Below are 22,917 nucleotides of genomic sequence, written 5' to 3' on the forward strand. Positions count from 1 at the left end.
TAATACCCAGTAATGTGGAAAATAAACAGGCAAGCGAATAGCAGCGTCATAACTCCTGTGTCATATCAGGAGTGAAACAGAGACAATCGCAGCAGCTGGATGGCGTTTCTTCACAGAAACAAGGTCAGCTTTTGCTGCTGATCGCTCGTACATGTTCCAAAACAAATCATACATCCAGTTCTTGTTTATTTTCTTGAACTGTATAGTTCATGTCAATTTATTCTCCAGCTCCTCGTTTGAAATTTAAACTTTAATCTGGGTTGGGTCCCAGACAGAAGAATGGCTGATTGTTTAGGTGATCGTTTGTCCATTTTGTTCATTTATCCAGTCGGTCTGTTTCAGAGACAATCACAGGTGAAAATGTTCACTTTAAATGCGTCAGAATACCTTCGATACCAACAAGTGAATCTCTGACAGCCCCAGCCGTTGGATGGTCACATATGATCATCTTATCAGGGTTTTTCCTTGCCAAGGATCTGGGAGGTGGACTACATATGACTTGCAACAGAGGAAAATGTGTCAGTTACTCATTGTTCGATGGCTGTTATTGAATCACTTACGTACACGTTGATGAGTTTTATAGATCGTGCCGTTGATTGATCACAAGAGAAAGGAGGCTGATTATATAAATTCTCACTGGTAGAACACAAAGTTGTTAATGTTGACCTCGCAGTCATTTAGATGTTGCCGACTAAATCTGAGGATTTTTGTTAAAGAGCAGCGGAGAACTTGAGAAGTTAATGTACTGTGTTAACCTAATCTGCCACTTGTAGTCACGTTATTTTGAAGTTACGTTTTTGGCAACGACATTGTTTTTTTTTCTTTGGTAATTTTTGTTCTATGCAACACTAGAGAGGACATTAAATCAAACAAATAATTTTAATTTGCAGGATTTAGCCAAAGTTTTGCATTACATACATTTTTCATTTTTATACAGTCCCTATCTTCAGAGACTTCAAGATAACTGGGCAAACTAACATATATGCTTTCTAAATATAAGGATTGTTTTGTTAAATACTTGGATTCAATGACTGGACGTCACCAAATGCCGTGTCTCCTCCCTTGAGATGCTCTGCCAGGCCTTTGTTTCAGCCACGTTCAGCTGCTGCTTGTTTGTGAGTGTCTCTGCCTTCAGTTTTGTCTTCAGTGGCTGAAAAGCTGCTCTGCTGGGCTGAGATCAGGTGACCGACTTAGCCATTGAAGAATATCCCATTTCTTTGTCGTGAGAAACAGTGTCGGGTTGCTTTTGCAGTTTTGCAGCATTTGGCTGAATCTGAGCCGAGAGTATCGGCAGTCACATCATTAATAAACACTCGTTAGTCGGTTCCACTGACAGTGATGTCATAACGTTGGCTCCACCGCGTTTGACAGATAATGTTGTAGGCTTCAGATCATGAGCTGCTTCTCTCGTTCCGCATTTTTCTCTCTCTATTATTCTGGTACAAGTTAATCTTGGTTTCAGGTTTTCAAAGAATGTTTTTCAGAGCTGCGCTGGCTCTTTTAAATGCTTTCTGGCAAAGTCTAATCTGGCCTTTCTGTCCTTGAGCATAACCAGTGTTTATGTGCATTTGTTGCAAACCTTCTTCTAGATTTTTAAAAAAATTGCTTCATTTGTCAGGACATGTGAGCTAAGAAATTACACTGCATCCCACAAGATGAATCGCCTGTGCAGGAGTGACTGAAGTTGCCAAACATCACTTCCTATAGAGGTTCAATGCCTGCAGGTCTGTTAACCGTATTAAGAATGAGGTACAAGATACAAGATGCAAGATGGTGTGTGTGTGACAGGTTGTAGAGGTCCCAGGTTGTTTGACAGAGTATTACAATGCTTTTGATAACAGCAGGGAGACAGCTGGCGATGTGCTTTATAGGCTTGGCATTTACCCAGAATGCTCAAACTGCGACTTTACGGCTCGACAGATGCCACTGCTGGTTGGCGAGACAGTTATCCAGTCAGTCTGTTTCAGAGGCAATCTGATGACTTTTCACGGGTCCAAATGTCCACTTCAAATGCTTCAGGACGCCTACGATACCAGTGACTGGATCCCTAACAGTCCCAGCTGTTAGGTGCTAATAGCATGTTAGCAGGCCAAACATTCTTTTTATTTTGGTCACATAATATTATCTTATTTGTTTTTTTTTCCCTAGCCGAGCAGCAAAAACAGTCCACATACAGTAAAAGCAACAAGTCTGTGCATTTTCCTCTTATTCCTCATCATTTCATTAGCAACATTTCTATGAAACCCAAATTATTAACAAATTATTCTATGACAGCCTGGCCAGAGGTTTGTTTTTTTGTTGCTGTTGTTTTTTCATTAAGTGTGATTAGAACATTATTGGAACATCTCTTAATATCCTGCTGATTTTAGTGTTCCTTCGAATCATTTGTGCTTTATTAATGCAGTGACTCTGCTGGTGTTAAGTGGCCTGCTCTTTTAAAAGCGTACTTTCTGGAAGTCTGTACCCAGGCTCTGTACTGCTGGAAGAACAATGTGATTATGGAGCAACAGGCAACTTAAATAGAATTTTCTCCTCATGTGATCCAGAAAAAACAGCCACATGTTGTGTTTCTAAAGCAACAGAAATCAGGCTTTTCAATATCCATCTGTGGAGGCTGTGTTTTAAAATGCAGTTTCAAACATGAGGAACTTTTTCAGAACATTTTCTTTTATTAAGATTACTTAAAAGAGTGTTTATTAGACGAAGAAAAAAAGGCCACTAGGTTTGTGTATCAAATAAAAGCCTCTTGCATTAAGCCTTTTATGTCCGCTGACAGTGATGACTTGAAAGCATTAGTATCCTCCTTGAATTGCCTTTCATGTCTTAATAATACGACCTTCATCTCAGCTAGTTGGGACAGCGTTTCACTTTTTCACTGAAGATAAAGTTTTATTCTGCCATGTGAGGAGAATTTTTGCACAAGTCGAGGAGCGTGTCAGGCTACATTTCACTGTGTGTTATACTTGTATAACTATGCATGTGACAAATAAAGAACCTTGAACCTTGAACTTGAACCTTTAACTCTCAAACGTCTAAGAACTCAACCCTAACCATAACTCTAACTCCAGGTAGACAGAATATGTCATTTTTGTTTTTATTAAACTGTTCTCTCAGACACAAAGAAAACAATCATTTTAACAGCTCCAGATTCAAAAAGACTTCATTTTCCAAATGAAGTCTTTTTTCCTTTTTAAAATTTGGGTTAGGGTTGAGTTCTTAAGCCTCTGAGGGTTAACCTTTTTGTGGATGGCACAGTGATTTCTGGAAGTGTTCTTGAGGTCATGCAGTCATTTCCATGACTGTTTTTAATGCGGTGCTGTTTTTAATCAACATTCATAACAAAAGAAATAGTGGATCAATAAAAGTCCACAGGTAAAGTCTGATAATACTGGACTTAAAAATTATTCCTGTGACTCATCTACTGGAACAAAACCCCTTCATGATATATAAACTTTCATTTCGTTTTGATATTGACATGCACTGATAAACCAGAAATGAAACTGTTTTTGCATGCTGCATTCTCATGTACGTTGTGGGATTTTTTGGGTTGTGGTTATGAAATCTGAGCTCTGTTTTAACAAAGGTTCCAGAGTGTGAACCATCAGTATGCAAACATGCATGTGAAATATTTGGATGAACTATCAGTGGGCAAAAGTGATTCATTTCATGAGCATAAATTACTCATTTGCAATGCAAAATATTAAAAAGCAGCCTGTTTCATATGCACAAGTGATCTCTTTCTTGGCTCTTTTCTGGAGGCATCAGAAGAAGTCGTGTTTCAGTTTCTGATCTGAACAACACCTCATATATATACTAATTCACACATCAGCAGCTGTACATCTCTGGCTCATCTTGTTCTTTTCTTCTTACCTAAACAGGAAGCAGGCCTATTTTTTCCTAACAAATATATTTTAAACTACATACATTATATACTAGCTGTTTGCACTAACGCTCAGTACACAGTGGTCTGACTAATTTATTTGTAGAGTTACAGGGTGTTTTTCTTTCTCCTTATATGCGCACTACACATAATGTGCAATTTTCAAAAGGTCTGTACTGAGAAAAACTCCTGTATAAGACCTATCTGTCCTCTGCATTTCTTTCTAGCAACCTCACAGCATCGTGCAGCGTCGCCTGCTGGAGGGAAACATCACGCGACTCAGAGGTGAGGGCCGGGACCTCAGCACCAGGGTTCGCTCCCCACTGGCCGACACCAAGGACGGACCTGCTGACACCGAGGAGAGGAGCGAGAGCACGGCTGACGACTCCACAGAGGAGAGGGAGTCTTTTGAGGAAAGTGAAAGGAGCCTACGGTCGGATGAGGAGGACGACAGCAGCGAGGCCGGAGCCAGACAGACAGCTGAGAAGCCCGAGGGCGGGGAGAGCTCGCCTGTCCTAACTGCTCTCATCATTCAGTGCAAGGTACTGAACCCTGCGTACTCAATCTACGCTCACCCACATTCGGTGCTCTGCTGAAACAAACTGAAAACAAAAGAGGAGACAAAGACCACACTACTCTGCTCCCATGACTCATCATTCAAAGCCTTCATTTACTTTCTCTTTACAACATATCAAAAGCTCTGCAGGACTCACAGACACCACTGAGTCAGAGTGATTAAATAAGTCCAACCTGGTCAACACATCTGTATGCGCCCAAAACAGATTCAGCATATAAAAGAAAAAGTGTGCAGGGGCTTAAAACTGTGGAGGATAAAATGATGGAGAGAAAGACAAAAAATGGTATAAAATCTTCAGCAGCAGGTTACCCAAACTTGTGTTTAACCAACATGGTAAGAAACAGATAACTCTCCACCTGGGGGCTAGTTTTTCCACTTGTACCCAACACTGGCCCTTGTAAAGCGTAATTTGTAGTCCTAGGTTGAGTCATCAAAGAGCCTATGCCACTGTTTCATTTATACTCTCATATTTCAGTGGTTCAGTGGTGGGTCTACAGTGTTTTCAGGAGGAAAACTGAGGTCATTGTGTTGATACTACCTACAACATTAACATAGTGGATAAGCTATATACTATTAGATTTTAACTCACTGGACAGGAAGCCTGTGCTAATCAGTATTTGGTGTTAACATGACAGATTACTGCAAATAGGATGTGCATTTATCTGCAAGGACATCATTTTTAAATAACTACATCTCACGTTATTACGTACAGCTGTGGACAGAATTTAGCACCAACTCATCATGGACATTATTATTAGGCACAGCATACATTTTCATTGCTATGCAGATGATACCCAGCTTTATCTATCCATGGAGCCAGATGACACACACTGAATAGTTAAACTCCAGGAATGTCTTAAAGACATAAAGGGCTGGATGGCGTCTAATTTCCTGTTTCAGAATTCAGATAAAACTGAGTTTGCTGCACTCGGCCCTATAAATCCTAACATCTTATTTACTTCCAAGCTTGAAAACTGTATATCGACATGTCTTAATAACTCCCTGAAAAACTTACAGTTGATCCAAAAGTACTGAAAGAGACTAGAACGAGAGATGTCAAGTATGATGCTACCACTACCATGCATGATAGTTGTTCTGCTGTTTTTAGGTTTGAAAGCTTCACCATTACTCTAACAATAAGACTTTTCTCTAGAAGGTATTTTGCTTGTCCAAATGGGCTGCAGCAAATTTCAGTAAAGCTTGAATGTGTTGATTTTGGAGCACCTGAATGACTTGTAGTGTACACTTGGAATCTACAGTTGTTTACAAATCCTTAGACCCAGAGATGGGCGGTAACGCGTTACTGTAATCTGATTACTTTTTTCAAATAACGACTAAAGTAAGAGATTACTATTGCAAAAACGGTAATTAGATTACCGTTACTTTCCCGTAGGAACGCTGCGTTACTGCGTTACTAAAACCGTGATTTTTTTGCAAGAATGTCTCATGACAGTGACGTAAGCAGTGCGACGTTCGTGACAACAGCTGTGTGCAGATCAACAATGGATAATATATCGAGTGCGGGAGAGAGTATGAGCAGAGGCGGAGCCAGACATTTGAAACACCGGGGCTTAGCCCAAAAGGGTAGTATGCATGTGGGATTTTTTTTTTTTTTTTTTTTTGGGGGGGGTAGAAATGACTGAAAGATTAATAGGCTCTGTTTTGAGTTTTGTTCAAAAAAGAATGACTTCATATAGGGAAAAATATATATCACATGTGCAGGACACCTTAAACTAGTTTTTTAATTAAGCAGCAAGTCAGAACAAAGTCGGGGCTGTATCAAGACACGAGGACTAAACCCCAATTCAACCAGACCCAGAACTGATCCAGAATTAAAACAGGACTACAACAGTTCAAAATCAGGACTACTGAGGACTTAACCAAGACAGAACCACAATCAGAACTAGATGATAGTCAATCAAGCCAAACACTAACATCATCAAATATACAGTTGAAACCAGATATTTACTCTTCAGATAAAAACACGTTTTTAATTGTAACATCAAATCAGACTAAATGTTTATTTTTTAGATAAATATAAAAACATATTTGTTAACTTTAAGAGTAAAGAGAGAAACTATCTGTATTTCTTAATTGTAAATGGCACCAAATTGTATTCAAACTGAGCCACACTTATGGAGCTCCACAGTTCTTTTCCTGGTGTTTTGGTTGACATCTCTTGATTTTCCCATGTCACAGAAACAGGCTCTGTGTTTTGCCTTATATGCATCCACAGCTGTGCCACCAATTTACTCACATGGACTCTACTAACCTATCAGAAGCTTCTTCAGCTCAGAATGGAATCCGTCTGGAGTTTTCTTATTAATTAACAATAAACTTAGTGTACATGTACTCCTAAATTTGATGAAAGTGATAAAAAACAGAAGCTCTGTCTCTCTTTATTCTGACATTTAACTAATTCAAAATATATTTCAATATTTATCTAAAACAAAAGTTTACTCTAAATTGATGTTGTACAGTAAAAATGTTTTATGTTTTCTCCCTAAAGTGTAAATATCTGGTTACAAATGTGAATATCCTGCTGTGTACTGAAATCCCTCTTGTTTTGCATAGAAATATACTGAACAACATACAAAGCATAATATATAAAATAACATTTACCTGAGTTTTTTCTTTGAAAGAACCCTCTAATGTCCATTCTTATATTTCAGTACATAACTGAAACCGATTTAGTCGGGGAGGGTAAGAACTGAAAATATGAAATAAACACACGTAAGCTAAGACTCTCTAAAAAACAGCATTGTTGTTGTTCGGCTTTTCATTTCGCCATTTGTTGATTCACTTGAAGAGCAAGTAACGTAATATTGGTCAAGTGATCAGTTTGATATCAATCTTTCGTGATTCACCGTCATATTTACATTATTTGTACGGTACGAATGATTTGCTTTGGTACCTGGTCAAACTTAAGCTCTCCTTAGTATGGCTGGCTCCGTTTCTCCAACAGCGCACTCACAGGCAGCAGCTGCCCCGCCCCCTCGCTCAGTCGCTTAGTGCCTGAGCTCGGATCATACCAATATCAGGGGGGATTCACGCACAGTCGTAAATTCCCACAGTGTGCACTATGTGCTTCGAATATTGTGTGTACTTTTTGTTTTATACAGTTGTCAGCCAGACATCTAACTATGAAAAAATTACACTCCAAAAGACCCCGGGCTTCTGACAAAACAACCCGGGCTTAAGCCCAGTAAGCCACCCCCACGCTCCGCCCCTGTATGAGCGTGCAGCGTTTAAAGCGTGGAAGTACTGACCTTACTTTGAGTTTGATTCCATAAAAAGTGACAAAAACATTAGCATCCGTTGTGCGTGGGAAGAAAACTTCTTTTTACAGCGAAAAAACCCCTAAACTTCCAAGCAAGCACCGAGTGCGCAACGACGTAATGGGAAACTCACAGAGAAACTCGCGGATTCTTCAACTGACCGCGGCACACCTGCACCAGGGTAAACCTCCGCCTACCCGCTCCTGCTTTACAGGTGAAAATAGAGCAACAGGACCGCTGAGTCTTTGACTTTATTTATTTTCTGCTGTGTTTTACTTGCATCTATTTGAAAGAGTGAGTGTAAACACAAAAAATATTATTTTATGTGCTGGAATGTGCAGAAAATAGGTTTAAATTTAAACAATTTACTTCCAGTCAGAGAATGTTGCATATAATTAAATTTTTGCTTGATGCATAAAGTTAAAAGATTAAAACTAATAAAACAAGTTTAAAAGAGACTTTTCCATTTGATTACATTTTGTATGATGGATTATGCAGAAAAAGTAGAATTGGGCTGAAAGATCTATCGCTTTATCACCTCTTCAGGTTGTAAATCGTGTTTTTTAAAAAGTAACTAAGTAACTAAGTAATTAATTACTTTTGTAACGGGATTACTTTTTGGGGGAAGTAATCAGTAATTAGTTACTGATTACTTTTTTCAAGTAACTTGACCAACACTGCTTAGACCATCTTAGCTACAATTCTCCTTCTTAGATCTTCACTGAGTTCCTTGGAGTTTCCCATTGTTGGTCAATCTAATGAGTGCTGTCAAACAAATACTTCTTATGCTGGCAAAGAGAAACTATCAGCTGTAGTCAATTGTAATCGGTAAGAAGAAGTTAACAGACATTGGCCTTGTCAAGTTAAAAGACACTGCAGAACCTTCACCACCACTTATTAAGAGATTTAAGCAAGTAAATGTAAATATTTGTATACTTTTGACCCTGTGTGAATGAGAGAAAGTCTAATATAAATTCAAAGTTGTGCTAGTAACTCTACTTTTTTGAAGCCATTAAAGATGTATGCTGTACAATGATTTCACCCTGGATAAAGAACAGTTCAAAGAAATCATTAAAAGCCCCAAATTACCAAGACATCAGTCCTCTTTGAAGATTCATGATCATTACAAAGCTACAGAATTTGAGACACACGAGCAACAGTCAAAGAATATTTGCTGAAACCAGTATTTACCCCTATACCTCCCTCACTCACCCACGTTAAGTCCTACACATTATCACACTTCATTTCTATTGTTTTTAATACCTTTTAAAATAATAATAATAAATTACTTTTTAAGATCAGGCATTGGAACTACAGTGTCAGGTTTACTGAAACAATTTGCACTTCTTGGTCCATGAACATCAGCACAGATTGTTTATTTTCTATTTCATGTGATAGAAAATATTGTAGTGATATTTATTATTGTGCAGTTTATTGGGCTTCTGTGTCTGAAATACAATGAACTAAGTAGATCATTAAATGGAGCTTTGTAACATCAAGCCAAGACAGCCAGTACTGCATAAAGGAATTCAATGGTCCTCGAGTTACATCAGCCTCTCCAGAGACTCTCCAGGGTTACTGCCATAGATTTGTCAACCAAAGAAAAATAGAGACATCAAGTAAAAAAAGACATAGAGCTTACGGTCGACATGTCTGGTGAATGAAACCATGTGAAAGTTTCTCTCCTTATGTCTTGGAAAGTGTTTAAAATCTAATCATAAACCCCGATCTGAACTGCCACTAAGGTTAGGTATTCACCACTGATCAGGTAAAAGCAGCTTACAGAAAGAGAAAAGCTCTGAAGATGGTAGAAACAACACAAATCTGCATGCACAACTTTGTATCCACACTTTTCTTAGATATATTTTCTAAAACATATTAGGGATTAACTGTAGTCTGGTAGTCTGGGGTCACTGATCACATATAAGGACAAATATCTGCAGAAAGGTTTCATAGAATTAGTAATAGTGACTTTTCAGAATATCTGCTTGAACTGACCCTGCAGACAAAAACGATAAGCAGGTGCAGGCATTTCACAGGCAAAATGATTCATTTAGTCTGTAAGTTAATAAAAAAAAGCAAATGAGACTTTAGTCGGCTTAATTGCACCCCTTACTACTGCATCAAAACCCTTTAAAACTGCATTTCGTTGCCCTGTACCTGTGCATGTGCAATGACAATAAAGTTGAATTCTATTCTATTCTATTCTATTCTATTCTATTCTATTCTATTCTATTCTATTCTATTTAGGTGTTGTTTCATTGCAATTACAGGACTTAACTATTTCATCCAGTTTAATACCCAATGATTGATTTGGTGGTGTTCTTGACAACCCATTGCTGTGTATTCAAAAACTCATCTCTCATCTTTCTTTTTGTTTAAAATTCACATGTAAACTAAGTGATAAACAATAAACCAGCAAACTGGAAATTTCCAAAAGCCTAAAGGACAGGATAAGAAAATACCCTCCCACTATGAATCACTCACATCTGGATACAGATGAGTCTGTATACTGTGCAGTTAACACTAGTCTTGAGCCGTCCCTCATTTCTTTGTATTTTGCCAGAAAAATTGGAAATGCGTGCAGCAATTTTTTTGAAATGTGCAAACAAAAATGGAAACATAAAATACAAGACAAACGCAGAGTTAGTGCCATTATAATGAGTTTGAAAGTCAATATTTTGGTTAAACCACCTTTATTCTTCAGCCTGAACTCTTTCAGGCAGCTTTACTCTCATTTTTTAAGTAGTCTTCAGTTATAGTTCTCCAGGCTATGACTTCAGACAATCCCACACTGCTTCAATAATACCAAGGATGAAGCTCTGATTGAGGCTAATCCATGACTTTGTTCCATTGTGTTTTTTTCTATCCATGTTTGTTTTTACTGCATTGGCAGTGTGTTTAGGATCCTTTGTCACGTGGAAAAATGATCAAAACTTAAAATAGATTTTTTTCCTAAGTTTTTTGTTTTATGTTTACACAACAGTGGTTTATCCCTTGAGTTAGGTGCATTTTTTAAAATTATTTTTTAGACCAAGTAAAATTAATCTGGTCAGGTACAAGGACTGGACTGAAAATTAGTGAAAGACCCTGAGAAAGCCTGAAGAACTGTTGCTCAAGACCACTTAAAGAAATTACAAGAAAGTCCGGCTCGTTTAGAAGCAAAACATAAAGAAAGAGCGGCTTCTCAAAACTTTTACAGCGTCTTCTAGCTTGAGTGCCATAGCCATCATAGACTGGAAACAACTGAAAGGCACAGTAACACACTACGGGATTTACTGTTCCTTCTAGTTTAATTGTAGTAACACATGCGGCAGAATATTTCATACTTTGTCTATAACCGTTGGCTTGATACTATAATATTTTGCCCTTTTGAATTTGAATTTTGGAGAATTGTGGCCATGCATAACACCAAGGACATAACTGTATTTTATCCTTTGAAAGAAATCAATACAGAGATCAAACAGCTTCTCATCCCTGTGGGAGAATATCACACAGTTTCTCTAAGTCCACTTTTTCAGTGGATTCAGCGTTTTCACCCATTACTCGGTGTGCGTTTGCTGGGTTTTATCATCAACTTATTAAATGCAAAGTGTTCTTTAGTTACTTGTTTGGCTGCTATTTTTAAACCTCAGGGATGGGGAGGGATTATTGCACTACCGGCCTGAGACAAAAGAGCAGGTTTGTGGGTCTGCTGATAAGCCAGTGAGGACAAAGAAGCCTTGCTCAGTCAGCTCGGTCTGCATAGACTGAGAGGGATCAAAACAAGGTAAATGGAAAATCAACGTGTTTACTTCCAAATGGGGGAATATCCTCGGGTCAAGTAGATAAGGTATTGACTTATAAAGGAGATAACGAGGAGAGAAGGACAAGAGAACACTGGATGTTTGAAAATATGTCCAATATCTAAAACAGAAAGACTCTCTTTTCATGACATTAAAATACTGACTCCTTATTTACAAGATACAATTTAAAAAATGCAGGATGTTGTGTTCCTGTGAACTTGTACTGAGTATTTTTAGTTGTACTTTTATTTAAAACATCAGCAAATTATAGAAACTAACCATTCAAGTGTTTTTAAATGCCTTATTTTCTCAAGCTGACTGTCCTAGATTTGTAAGAGAGATGAAACAGATGACTATATTTCAGATTGTTGATGACTGGAAATTGCCCAAAGATTCTGCTACTAAAGCTTTACTTGATCTGAAAGTAAATCTGTTTATAAATACACCGAGAATCTTTGATATATATCTGCATCTTATGGTGGAAAATACCTAAAAAGAGCCTGATGCTCACTTATGGGGGTGGTGCCAGCACACTGCTTCTGACATGCAGAGCTGCCATATGTTCTGTATGTACCTCATTAATCCAGTACTTTGCTTTCTTTCCATAAACATGGACATGTTGCATGAAATCACCTCAGAGGATGCTGAATGGGAAGAGGCCTTTGCAGACTGCAGTTCTAATAAACCATTACAATCTGCCGGCAAAAGATGAAACATGTCTTTGTGACATGAGGCGCCCTGCAGGCAGCAGAGCACCCGTGAGATAAAGAAAAGTACAAATGTCAGTGGAAATTGGGCCAAAAGACGCCTGCTTGCATTGCTACTGTAAAACTCTGGATTTAAAATCAGATAAGGAAATGTACTTAAATGCCCTTTTTGGTGGGTATAGGATGCAACTTTGTTCATATAAATCTATGTAATAATATAAATCTATCGCCAGGTGAGTTAGGTTAGCATAAATAGGCCTACTACAAGAAAATACAAAAAAGCGCTTAAAGTGGACTACAAGCAGCTGAGAAAATATGAGATAAAACAGGCTGTCAATGTTAATTAGGGCAAACCTCACATTAGCATGTAACATGTACTTTCAGGACAAAAGTTTGATGATTAAAAGACTATATTGATACATTGGGAATTCACTCATTTGCATTTTTGTTGGGCACATAATAACATGATATTTTTCTTATTTTATTCTTGCATGTATAAACATTTATGCATAGAAGCTTCAGATGTGTTAGCTGACCCAAGCTGCTAAGCTAGCTACCGTTAAGCTACAGTAGCCTTTTTAACTGCTGGCTTATTACACCATTGCAAAAAGTAAGTCTGTGAAATTTCTTCCCTCCTGGATATTCCACCATCAACTTTAAATGGTATTGTTGCAAAGTAGCACCTCACAGTGTTGAGGTGCACACAGTGTATAAAAGCCACCCGCATTCTGCCTACTCAGTAACTGCAAACTTTCTGTGGCATTAATATCAGCATAAGGAATTGTGCTGGCAGCGTCTTGACATAGGTTTCCATTGTAAGGCAGCGCATGCAGGTGCAATGTATGGGAGACCCAGTACTTTTGTCCATATAGAGTAACTCAAACAATAGAACAACACTATATTTTTTAACCATCTTAAAGAATTGGCGCAACAGCTGGAGCAGTTAGGTTCAAATTCTAATCAAATGATCCTATTTCCCAAATTGGGAAATTGTCCTTCTGACTTTGGTGGGTCCATGTGCTTTCAAAGTGGCATATGTACTGAAAAAAAAAATTAAGGCCCCTAGGGAAAAAAAATGGGGGCCATGACTTGTTTTTTGGAATTCTGAGAACATGATAGTAAAATGAATAATTATTTTTAATTTTCATATTGTTGTTCTAACTTGAAGGATATTAGTTTGTGAACTGTATATTTTCCCCCACATCAAATACTTTGCTCTCCACACAGAGAGTTGCTTGGCCAATGTGTTAAATCTGCACTCCATGCATGTTTCTAAAAAAATCATTGTCCAAACTGAGGAACCGAGATCTTTTGTCAGCAATTTGAGTCTAATATAGAGCTAATGGTTAACACCTCAAGACCTGTAATGGAGGTAATGAAGAATAATCTGGGTGGTTTATTTTTAACTGTATGAAAAAGCTAAACACCTGCAGCAACGGAGAGTCAGTACAGAGCAAGCTAAGCAGACAAAATAGCAAAAAAACAACAGTGGCGTTAGAAATACTCCACTACTGGAATATTTGTTTTGTTTGCACAACCCAACCTGATTGAGAGTTGAAAGTATTTTTTCAGTTTGGCAGTCGTGAGCATATGGCAGCCAAAAAGATTCATTCAAAACAGGAGAGATCAGCGTTCTTTATACGCTCTCCATAGTTAATGTGCTAATGTGCTGTTCATGCTGGCTGGTTTCCTTGCATGCACTGGTCCCAAAATGAAGCAGTAAAAAATAACACTGTGACACCAAAAATCACCCCTCTGTCTCCCCACAGTGCTGCGAGACTGAAGTCAAGGCATCCATCAACACCGGCAGCCAACACAACCACATCTCCACCTCCTGCTGTCAGAGGCTGGGGTAAGAAACACTCTAAACACTCACTGCACATGCACCTAATATTAGCATCTTAATTTATTCTGAGAAACACATTAGCTCAGTACAAATACTGAAGTGATTCAAAAAGTAACCAAGGATAGAAGAAAGGACACTTCACAGAAGAAGTAGATTTAAATAAATGAGCTTTAAAGAGAAATCTGAATGACAACATAAAGCTCTTAAGTTTCTCCAGATTGTTAAAGATGTGATCTTAATGTCGTCTTTAAACTTTCAAATATATAATAAAGATCTTTTTTTTCTGGTGGCTATTTCGTAATTTTCCTTAAGAAAAAGAAAATCATTTCCATTTTAAAGTAAGGAGTCAGTTCTATGACAAAGTTACATTTTATCCCTACAAATATTGTGCAGCTGTTTACACCATGAGTTTGCCAAATGTGGATAAAGTTCAGGTTAATACCCGCATGCCTGTGTAGAATGTGGTTAGCGCTGAGAGACAGTTTAAAAAAACAAAAAGCACATACTCAGATTCTTTTGTTGGGCCATCTTTAGCTTTAACGACGGCGTAATTCTCTATGGCATTGCTTTAACGGGCCTTTTCAATGTCGCAACATTTATTTCTGTCAGAGTTTAGTTAATTTTTTTTTACCAAGCTCCTGCATTAATAATGGGAGAGTTGGACCTCAATGCAAAGACTTCTCCATCACATCCCAAAGACTCAGTGAGGTTATGGTCCAGACTCAATCCTTGCTCCCTGAACTACTCATTCATAATTGGAGCCAAGTGAATTCTTGCATTGTTATAGGAATAAGGGAAGAAAAAAAGTTGATGGAAGAACATGGTCATACATTTATTCAGGTAGTTAGATCGCTGAACCTAAACCTGATCAACTGAAGCAACCTCAGATCATAACACTGCTCCCACAGGCTTGTTCATTAAGCACCAGGCATGCTGGGAGCATCATGTCATCGACTTCTCTTCTTTCCCTGATGAGCCAATCACTCTGGAACAGGGTAAAAGTTATGTTCCCTAAGAATCTGAAGCCTTTTTTTTTCTGATTAGCCTCACTGATGAGCGGTTTTCTTAAGGCTACATATTTTAGTCCCAATCCTCTGACTTGTCTTTGCATTACACATGTGGAAATCCTCTTACATTCACTCTTAAACGCAACTGTTAGTGCTTCTCTTGATTTTATGTATTGGAATTATATTTGTGTCAAAAGTATTGCTGCTAAAATGTGATATTGTACAACAGACTGAAGGAGTGCAGAGGCTACAGAACCTCCCTCTGAATCCTCTCGATTTGAAGATTTTTTTTCAGTGATAGTTTTCAGTACTTCCACTGCTACACAGGAAAAAAAACGTTTGATCGTTAATTCGGCAAACTTCATTTTCCAAATCGTAAACAAGTGTTTGTCTGCGAGTACGTGAATGTGAAAATCTGCTCCTCTGTTGCTTTTTATGATCCTAGTTAATAAAATCCCAGCAGCACCAACCTTTGATTGACATTTTAATAAAAATCAGATGCACTTTGTTTTTGTGAGGTGAAGCTGCTGTAGGTAGGTGTACTGACATGATACACCCACAAAGGCTGTTTTTGGACTGATGAAGATATTCTTCATTGTCGTCGTGTGTGTGCGTGTCTCTGTGTGTGTTGCTAGACTGGTGCCCAGACAGGCCAGTTCACCATGCGACGTGAACAGCTCGGTGACGGAGCTGCAGCTGCAGCTGGGAACACAGAGAGTCCAGTGTTCAGCTTACATTAAAGGTAAAAATATCACAGTGAAATCATGAATACCATTTCAAGATTTTTAAAGTGCACCGCTGACTTAAACTGGATAACATTAGCTGTGTATGAACTCTTGATGCCAATAAATGAGAACTGAAGGTCTCACATGTGTGGGTGGAGGTAAGTGTGGAGCAAATTTCACCAAAATCTATTAAACTTTTGGCACGATGGTTTTTAAGGAATAGAAATGCCGTGTTGCCACGGCTTTCATATCCCTTACAAATGCTCCCAATAACTCTTACCAAAAAAATTGTAAAAGAAATTGAAAAGATCTGTCAAAGTTCATTTGGAGGGGTAAGAAACCCAGATTATGTATGAAAACGTTACAGCTGCCCAAAGATAAACGGGGTCTTGCCTTTCCTAACATTTTGCTGTATAACTGGTCATGTCAAAGTAGAGTTATACATGAATGGATCCACGCATATCTAAAAGAGACAGAATCCCCTTGAAGCCTGGACATGTTCGCCATTTAATCTCCTAAGCAAACTAGTGAGTAAATATATTAAAAAACATAACAAAGTAATGATTGATACTTACTTAAACACATGGCGTGATATGAATAAATACACTGAAAGTAATCCTATACTGAGTTATCTAACACCTTTTATAAATAATCGGCACTTTACACCGGGAATGAAAAGTGTAATATTTCAGAGATGGTTTGGTGCAGGAATACGTGTGGTGGGTGATGTGTTTAATGGGAATGTTTGTATGTCTTTTGAGCAGGTCCAAAAGAAATATGGAATACATCAAATGGATTTCTTTTGCATTTTTACAGGCTCGTCACCTAATTACTTCACGTTTTGATACTTTGCACAATACAATGCAGCTAGGACCCATGGAAAATTTCTTTTTACACTTAAATGCAGATAATAGTACTAAAAGACAGTTTTACAATACACTACAAGGTTATAACCAGTGTTGGTCAAGTTACTTTAATTACTTAGTTACTTAGTTACTTTTTAAAAACACGATTTACAACCTGAATATGTGATAAAGCGATAGATCTTTCAGCCCAATTCTACTTTTTCTACATAATCCATCATACAAAATGTAATCAAATGGAAAAGTCTCTTTTTAAAACTTGTTTTATTAGTTTTAATCTTTTAACTTTATGCATCAAGCAAAAATTTAATTATATGCAACATTCTCTGACTGGAAGAAATTTGTTTAATATTTAAACCTATTTTCTGCACATTCCAGCACATAAAATATTTTTTTTTTGTGTTTACACTCACTCTTTCAAATAGATGCAAGTGAAACACAGCAGAAAATAAATAAAATCAAAGACTAGCGGTCCTGTTGCTCTATTTTAAGAGCACCTCCGCCTACCCTACTCCTGTAAAGCAGGAGTAGGGTAGGCGGAGGTTTACCCTGGTGCAGGTGTGCCGCAGCGATCAGTGGAAGAATCCGCGAGTTTCTCTGTGAATTTCCCATTACGTCGTAGCGCACTCGGTGCTTGCTTGGAAGTTTAGGGGTTTTTTTCGCTGTAAAAAGAAGTTTTCTTCCCAGCACAACAGACACTAATGTTTTTGTCACTTTTTATGGAATCAAACTTAAAGGTCAGTACTTCCACGCTCTAAACGCTGCATGCTCATGCTCTCTCCCGTACTCGATATATTATCAACTGTTGATCTGCACACAACTGTTGTCACGAACATAGCACTTGCTTACATCACTGTCATGAGACATTCTCACAAAAAAAAAATCACGGTTTTAGTAACGCAGTAACGCAGCATTCCTACGGGAAAGTAACAGTAATCTAATTACCGTTTTTGCAATAGTAATCCCTTACTTTACTCGTTACTTGAAAAAAGTAATCGGATTACAGTACTGCCCATCTCTGGTTTAAACAAACATAATATTGGAAAACTGATTAGGAGTTGGGAGGGTGACCTCCAGTGTCATTGTGATGATCATGCCTGGAGTGAGTGCATACAATCTGTGCATTCTCTATTGCTTAGTAACAGATTTAAAGAAATACAATATAAAATTTTACATAGACAGTATAGAACGCCTATTTTTCTGAATAAAATTGATCCGAGCAGGTCTGCACAATGTATTAAATTTAAATCTGCGGCGGGGTCCTACTTGCACTGTCTTTGGACTTGCTCAAAATTCTGGCTCTGTGTAACAAAAGAATTAAAAGGTATATTTAAAAGCAGAATACAAAAAGATCCATCTCAGTATTTATTGGGGCTGTCAATTCTGAACAAATTTCCAGATAAAAACAAATATATACTACTATGTAAATTATTGTTTTTGGCAAGAAAATGTATTCTTTTCAATTGGATTAATGAAAAACCACCAACAATAACTCAGTGGTATAAAGAAATCTTTAGAGTTTTACCAATGGAAAGACTGAGTGCAAAATTAAGTGGCAACGATGGTATTTTTTTGGACATATGGCGCCCGCTATTGGATTACTTACCTGATGATCTGAAGAAAACCATAGTGAGAGTGGCAGCCCCACTCCAATGGTGGGTTGAGTTTGTCAGGACAAATGTGTAAATGAGTGGTAGACCGAATTTGTTATTTCCTGCAGCACTTATGTAAATGCATTAGCTTCTCAAAACAGCTTCAACAGTTTCCTTGGTGTAGCTTTGTAGATAACATACAGACTGACATGAATCCTAACCTTGTTCCTAACTTTGCCGTTGTTGCAAAGTAGTTTGCGTGGAAAACTTGCCTGCAAACACCTGTCGCTTCCTGTGACTGGGGTCTAAGATAACCTTAAATAAACCCTGTTACAAGCTTAGCCTACAGCTAAGTAGTAGTAGTAAGTAGTAACTAAGTAGTAGTTACTTTTATTTCATTTTTTATTTATTTATAAAAGGTTCAGAGGTGGTTTTAGGTGGATTTTGTTACCTTTGGACAGAGCTACGCTAAATCTAAAACTAAAAACGCTGCTTCCAGCATGCAGCTATTAGTCTTCTCATCTGAGTCCCTGCAAGGAGCTAGAATCTGTTTTTTAAATGTTGAAATGTTCCTTTAAAGTTAATCTAGAGCTCTTAAGTCATGCAATTGCCCTTACTTTACTTACCTTTCCCTTGCTGTGAAAACATTCAGTCCTCACACAGACAAAAAAAAGACCGCTTGCTGTTATTATTGTATTTTTTGTGGACTTTCTCCACCGACTCTAAATCCCTTATACCTGCATCCAGGGTCCTTCGTGTGCATTAAATTCTCACGTTGCCACCACCCACACAAGTACATATGCTTAACAGCGCTCATTAACACAGATGAATATGGAGCGTGCTGATGACTTAACCTGGATTCAGGCTAATGAATGCATTTTCAGATGAGGTGTTAAGAAATGGAAGCAGCTTACAAAATGCACTGAAATGCAGTTTATGTATTTCTCTTCCCTCTGCCCTTATCTCTCTCCTCCTTTTCCTCCCTTTCAGAGGACGAGGCGTTCGAGCTGTGCCTGGGTCTGCAGACTCTTTTGGAACTTAAAGTAAGATCCTCATTTCATTTTCTCATATTTTGTGAGCCTTATCGCATCTTTTGATGTGTGCGTGGCCTTTTACAGACTCAGCTAAGCTGTAATGGTCACAAAGCTTTAAATAACCAAAAAGAGGAGAAGAAGAAATACTCTCATAGAACTGAACATGTAAGGGGGAAATATGCCGGTTCTTATTGCATAAGGGTCGTGTTGTTTTTATAGCACAGTATTTAATCGGGCGCCTGCTGTGCAGATAAATCCCACATGAGGAGATTCTGGACATTCTGTGATGTGAAATGTTTAATATTCACATTTGAAATATGACATCTAAATCCAATCACAAGACAAGCTGGCAGTTTGAGAGCAGTCCTTCGTTTATTTCAGCTTTACATAATCAGGCAACTAGTTATCTCCTGGAAGATCTAATTAAAGTGAGACTTCAGGGTGTGAAAAGAACATGAGCTCCTATTTTGTAGATCAGCCCTGAAGGACTGTGTGAGGTAAGATGAACATTTTAGCTCCGAGCTCATTCCGGTGTTTAGCTTTCCCTGCAAATATTCATAAGCAGTGTTAGTAATTGTGATTAATGACCTGCACCAGCACAAATGTAATATAAAAGCTGCTTAACAGAAGGACGAAGAATAAAACATCCCTGCTTTCATAAATCAATGTTCCAAGTCTTTTTGTTTTCATAGAGAAAGTGTTAGACTGCACTTTAAATTTCAATTCATTATCATTCATTTTTCAACTTGTATGACATAATCAAGTTCAATGATAGGGAGGCTTTATGGTCAACCAACAACAGAAGAATCAGAAAAATGAAGCAAATTACTCAATAAAAACACAACAAAATGAATGGATATTTATGGTATAATTCCCATTACACCGTATAAAGTTCGATACTGGATTAATGCAGATCTCACTACCAGCTTGTTAACCTTTCCTTTCACGCTTGCTGCTATCTTTATGTCACAAATCACCCCTGACATTTGTCTCCACCCACTCAATGGAGCTAATCATGCTGAAAATACGGGGGCCTGTTTCAGAAACGTTCCACAGGTTGCCCTCCAGGTCTATTTTTGACTTAAGTCATATCAAAGATGGAGTAAATCTGTGCCCAAAATGCAGCTTCCTGGTTTACTTTCAGCTGAATTTCATTTGTTGAACTCAGTAATAGCCAATACATTCTCATCGAAGGGGTGTCACATGATGCCACTTTGCCTTTTTGAGAAAAAAGTATATTCCCTGACCAGTTGGCGAGTGGTTGCAAAAACAGTGCTGTGTCGAAGACCTTATGATTACTGCTGCTGCAACCAAGACATTTAAAAAGGTGCAACTTTTACTTTAGAGATGGCAAGTAGTTGCAGACAAGCCTGTATCTTCCATGTGACCTACAGGCTGCAGCATTCTGTTAGGAACCAAAGCAATTAATGAGATTTCTTTTTATGTAGCACTCTGTACCTCTTTGTGACCAGTTTCACCTAGCAACTGCTGGCAACCTCCAGCAACGACTTGTCAACTGGTTGGGGAATAAGCATTGTTTCCATAGTGACCAGTGGTTGCCATGGGGTTCCAAACTTGTTTCTAAGACTCACAGCTCTGGCTTTGAGTTCAGAAGCCACAACACCGACTTTGCTTCTGATCAGAAGAAAACTGGCGTATAGGGAGAGGGAAGGGACCTACAGCTGCTTTTTTCAGAAGCTGATTATTTTGGATATGAATCATGCAAAACTACTCTAGCAGAATTTAAGAATACACACAATTTTCCATCTTAGATTATTAAATTGAAATATATCTGGAGGTATTAAGTGCAATAAACTATCCAACTTTTCATGTGTGTTGTGAAACAAGATTGGCCACCTGTGATTAAATATTTAGCGTACTAATTATGTCTCCCCATGTGACTCCTCTCATAGTGCTGTTTGGATCTGAGCAGTCGGGTCCTGAAGCTGCAGGGCTGCGGTGAGGATCTGCCCTTCCTGAACCCCTTGACCGACAGCCAGTGCCAACACGACACCAACGAGAACCTGTGAGATCGACTCCGCAGCAGGGACCACGTCCTCCTAAAGCCTATTCGGTTGCAGCAATGCGGCACGATGCTGTTCATGTCTGGGCTGTGGGGTCACCGTGTCTCTCACTGCCAGAACATGGATGAGCATTCGCATCAGTTGTGCTTGAGTTTACATCTTTGTGTTGGTAGAATTAAGACATTCACCATGATTATCTCTTATATAAAACTAGTCTAGTAAACAGAGGAAAATCCAGTCTTGTAAGTTTAATCATTCTTTGTGATTAGACTATATATTCAAACCAATTTGTCTGCTGAGGTGTTCAAATACACCAATGCACTAAAAGGGAAAACCATAATAATCCTTAAAGTGATTTTTTGTGGAATATTTTGTGATTTAACTGTAAAAATACTTTGAGTCATAGAGTGAATGAAAAACAAGTTAATTGTGAAGTTAAACAACTTCACTTAAGATATTCTTAAAGGAATAATTTTATATTTCGAAACGTTTAGCAACAACATTAGCCTATCAGCACCATTAAAACTCACTATTTAACACATTACAGCTAATTTCTGAAGACCATACGAACACTAAATGTACAAAATAAAAGTTGTACGTAATATAAAGGCTGACAAAAACTAATATAAGCATATTAAAGTTTTTAAAGCTTTTTATAGATGAAACCAGATTGCTAATTCAACCTAACTTTCTTCTAGCAAATACTTTAGCAACTGATCCAAAACATTAGTCATACTCTAGTATTTATCAACTATGTGTGTTGACCATTTATTTGAAAAGCTATTAAGACTGATCCACTTAGACAGGCGTCCACCGCTTACACCATCTGTGACGTTTAGCTAGAAACATCAAATCATTCTTTCATTTTCCAATAAATTTGGCAAAATAATGATTGTGTTTTTCAACCACTCCAAGTTTTAGCTCTTTATACATAAGTTTCAGTTTATAAAGTTAATGTTTATTTTAAAGTTGTTGTTTTTTTTAGTTCAACTCTTTGCCTAAATATTTGATTTAATATCAGTAACTTTACCTGGTTATGTATAACTTAAAGCTATTGGCTTTGAATTGCTATGTATCTGTTTCAGGTATTATCAATTTATTTTATCAGTTTTGCTAACAAATAATCACAGTTGTGCACAAAAACAGTATTTCCATTGTTTGTTATCTTAACTGTCTGCAATTTCAAAAACCATAGTATACCGAACAGTTTCTGATGCATAAACAGCAATTAAACAGCATAATATTTTTCCCCAAATCCTCCTCCAGCAAAACTTTCACCTACGAGGGGGAAACCCCTGCTCCCTCAGTGATATAATAATTTCCGTGTATCTACCTAAATTGAATGGTTACTGAACCATAGTCATTCAAAAGACACAAAGAGTTTGACATGTTCAAGAGATAAAGTCATGGAAAACAGAGAAATACAAACTGATCATTGCATGTTAATCTCAAAATTTTCAAATTTTAGGAAACAAAAGTAAAAAATGAAAATTTAGGAATTTTGCATATTATGTCACATTTATCCTCAACTGTAATAATTACATAAACGCTTTATTTCCACTCTTTAGCCATTTTTTAAACCTGTTATTCCACAGCTGT

General features: G+C 37.8%; 1 protein-coding gene across 1 annotated transcript in view; it reads left to right on the forward strand.

Moving 5' to 3' along the window:
* Positions 1 to 22,710, forward strand: part of nrip2 (nuclear receptor interacting protein 2) — a 54,399-nt gene extending 31,689 nt beyond the window's left edge. The window contains exons 2-6 of the mRNA XM_005934240.3: positions 4,108 to 4,422; positions 13,997 to 14,079; positions 15,716 to 15,822; positions 19,251 to 19,303; positions 21,208 to 22,710. Of these exons, the coding sequence (XP_005934302.1) occupies positions 4,108 to 4,422; positions 13,997 to 14,079; positions 15,716 to 15,822; positions 19,251 to 19,303; positions 21,208 to 21,324 (675 nt within the window). The 3' untranslated portion in view covers positions 21,325 to 22,710. The remainder of the gene's footprint in view (positions 1 to 4,107; positions 4,423 to 13,996; positions 14,080 to 15,715; positions 15,823 to 19,250; positions 19,304 to 21,207) is intronic.
* Positions 22,711 to 22,917: the final 207 nt, after the last annotated feature.

The sequence above is a fragment of the Haplochromis burtoni genome, unplaced genomic scaffold, assembly GCF_018398535.1.
Source record: "Haplochromis burtoni strain Fernald_Lab_line unplaced genomic scaffold, NCSU_Asbu1 Contig_184, whole genome shotgun sequence".
NCBI lineage: Eukaryota > Metazoa > Chordata > Actinopteri > Cichliformes > Cichlidae > Haplochromis > Haplochromis burtoni.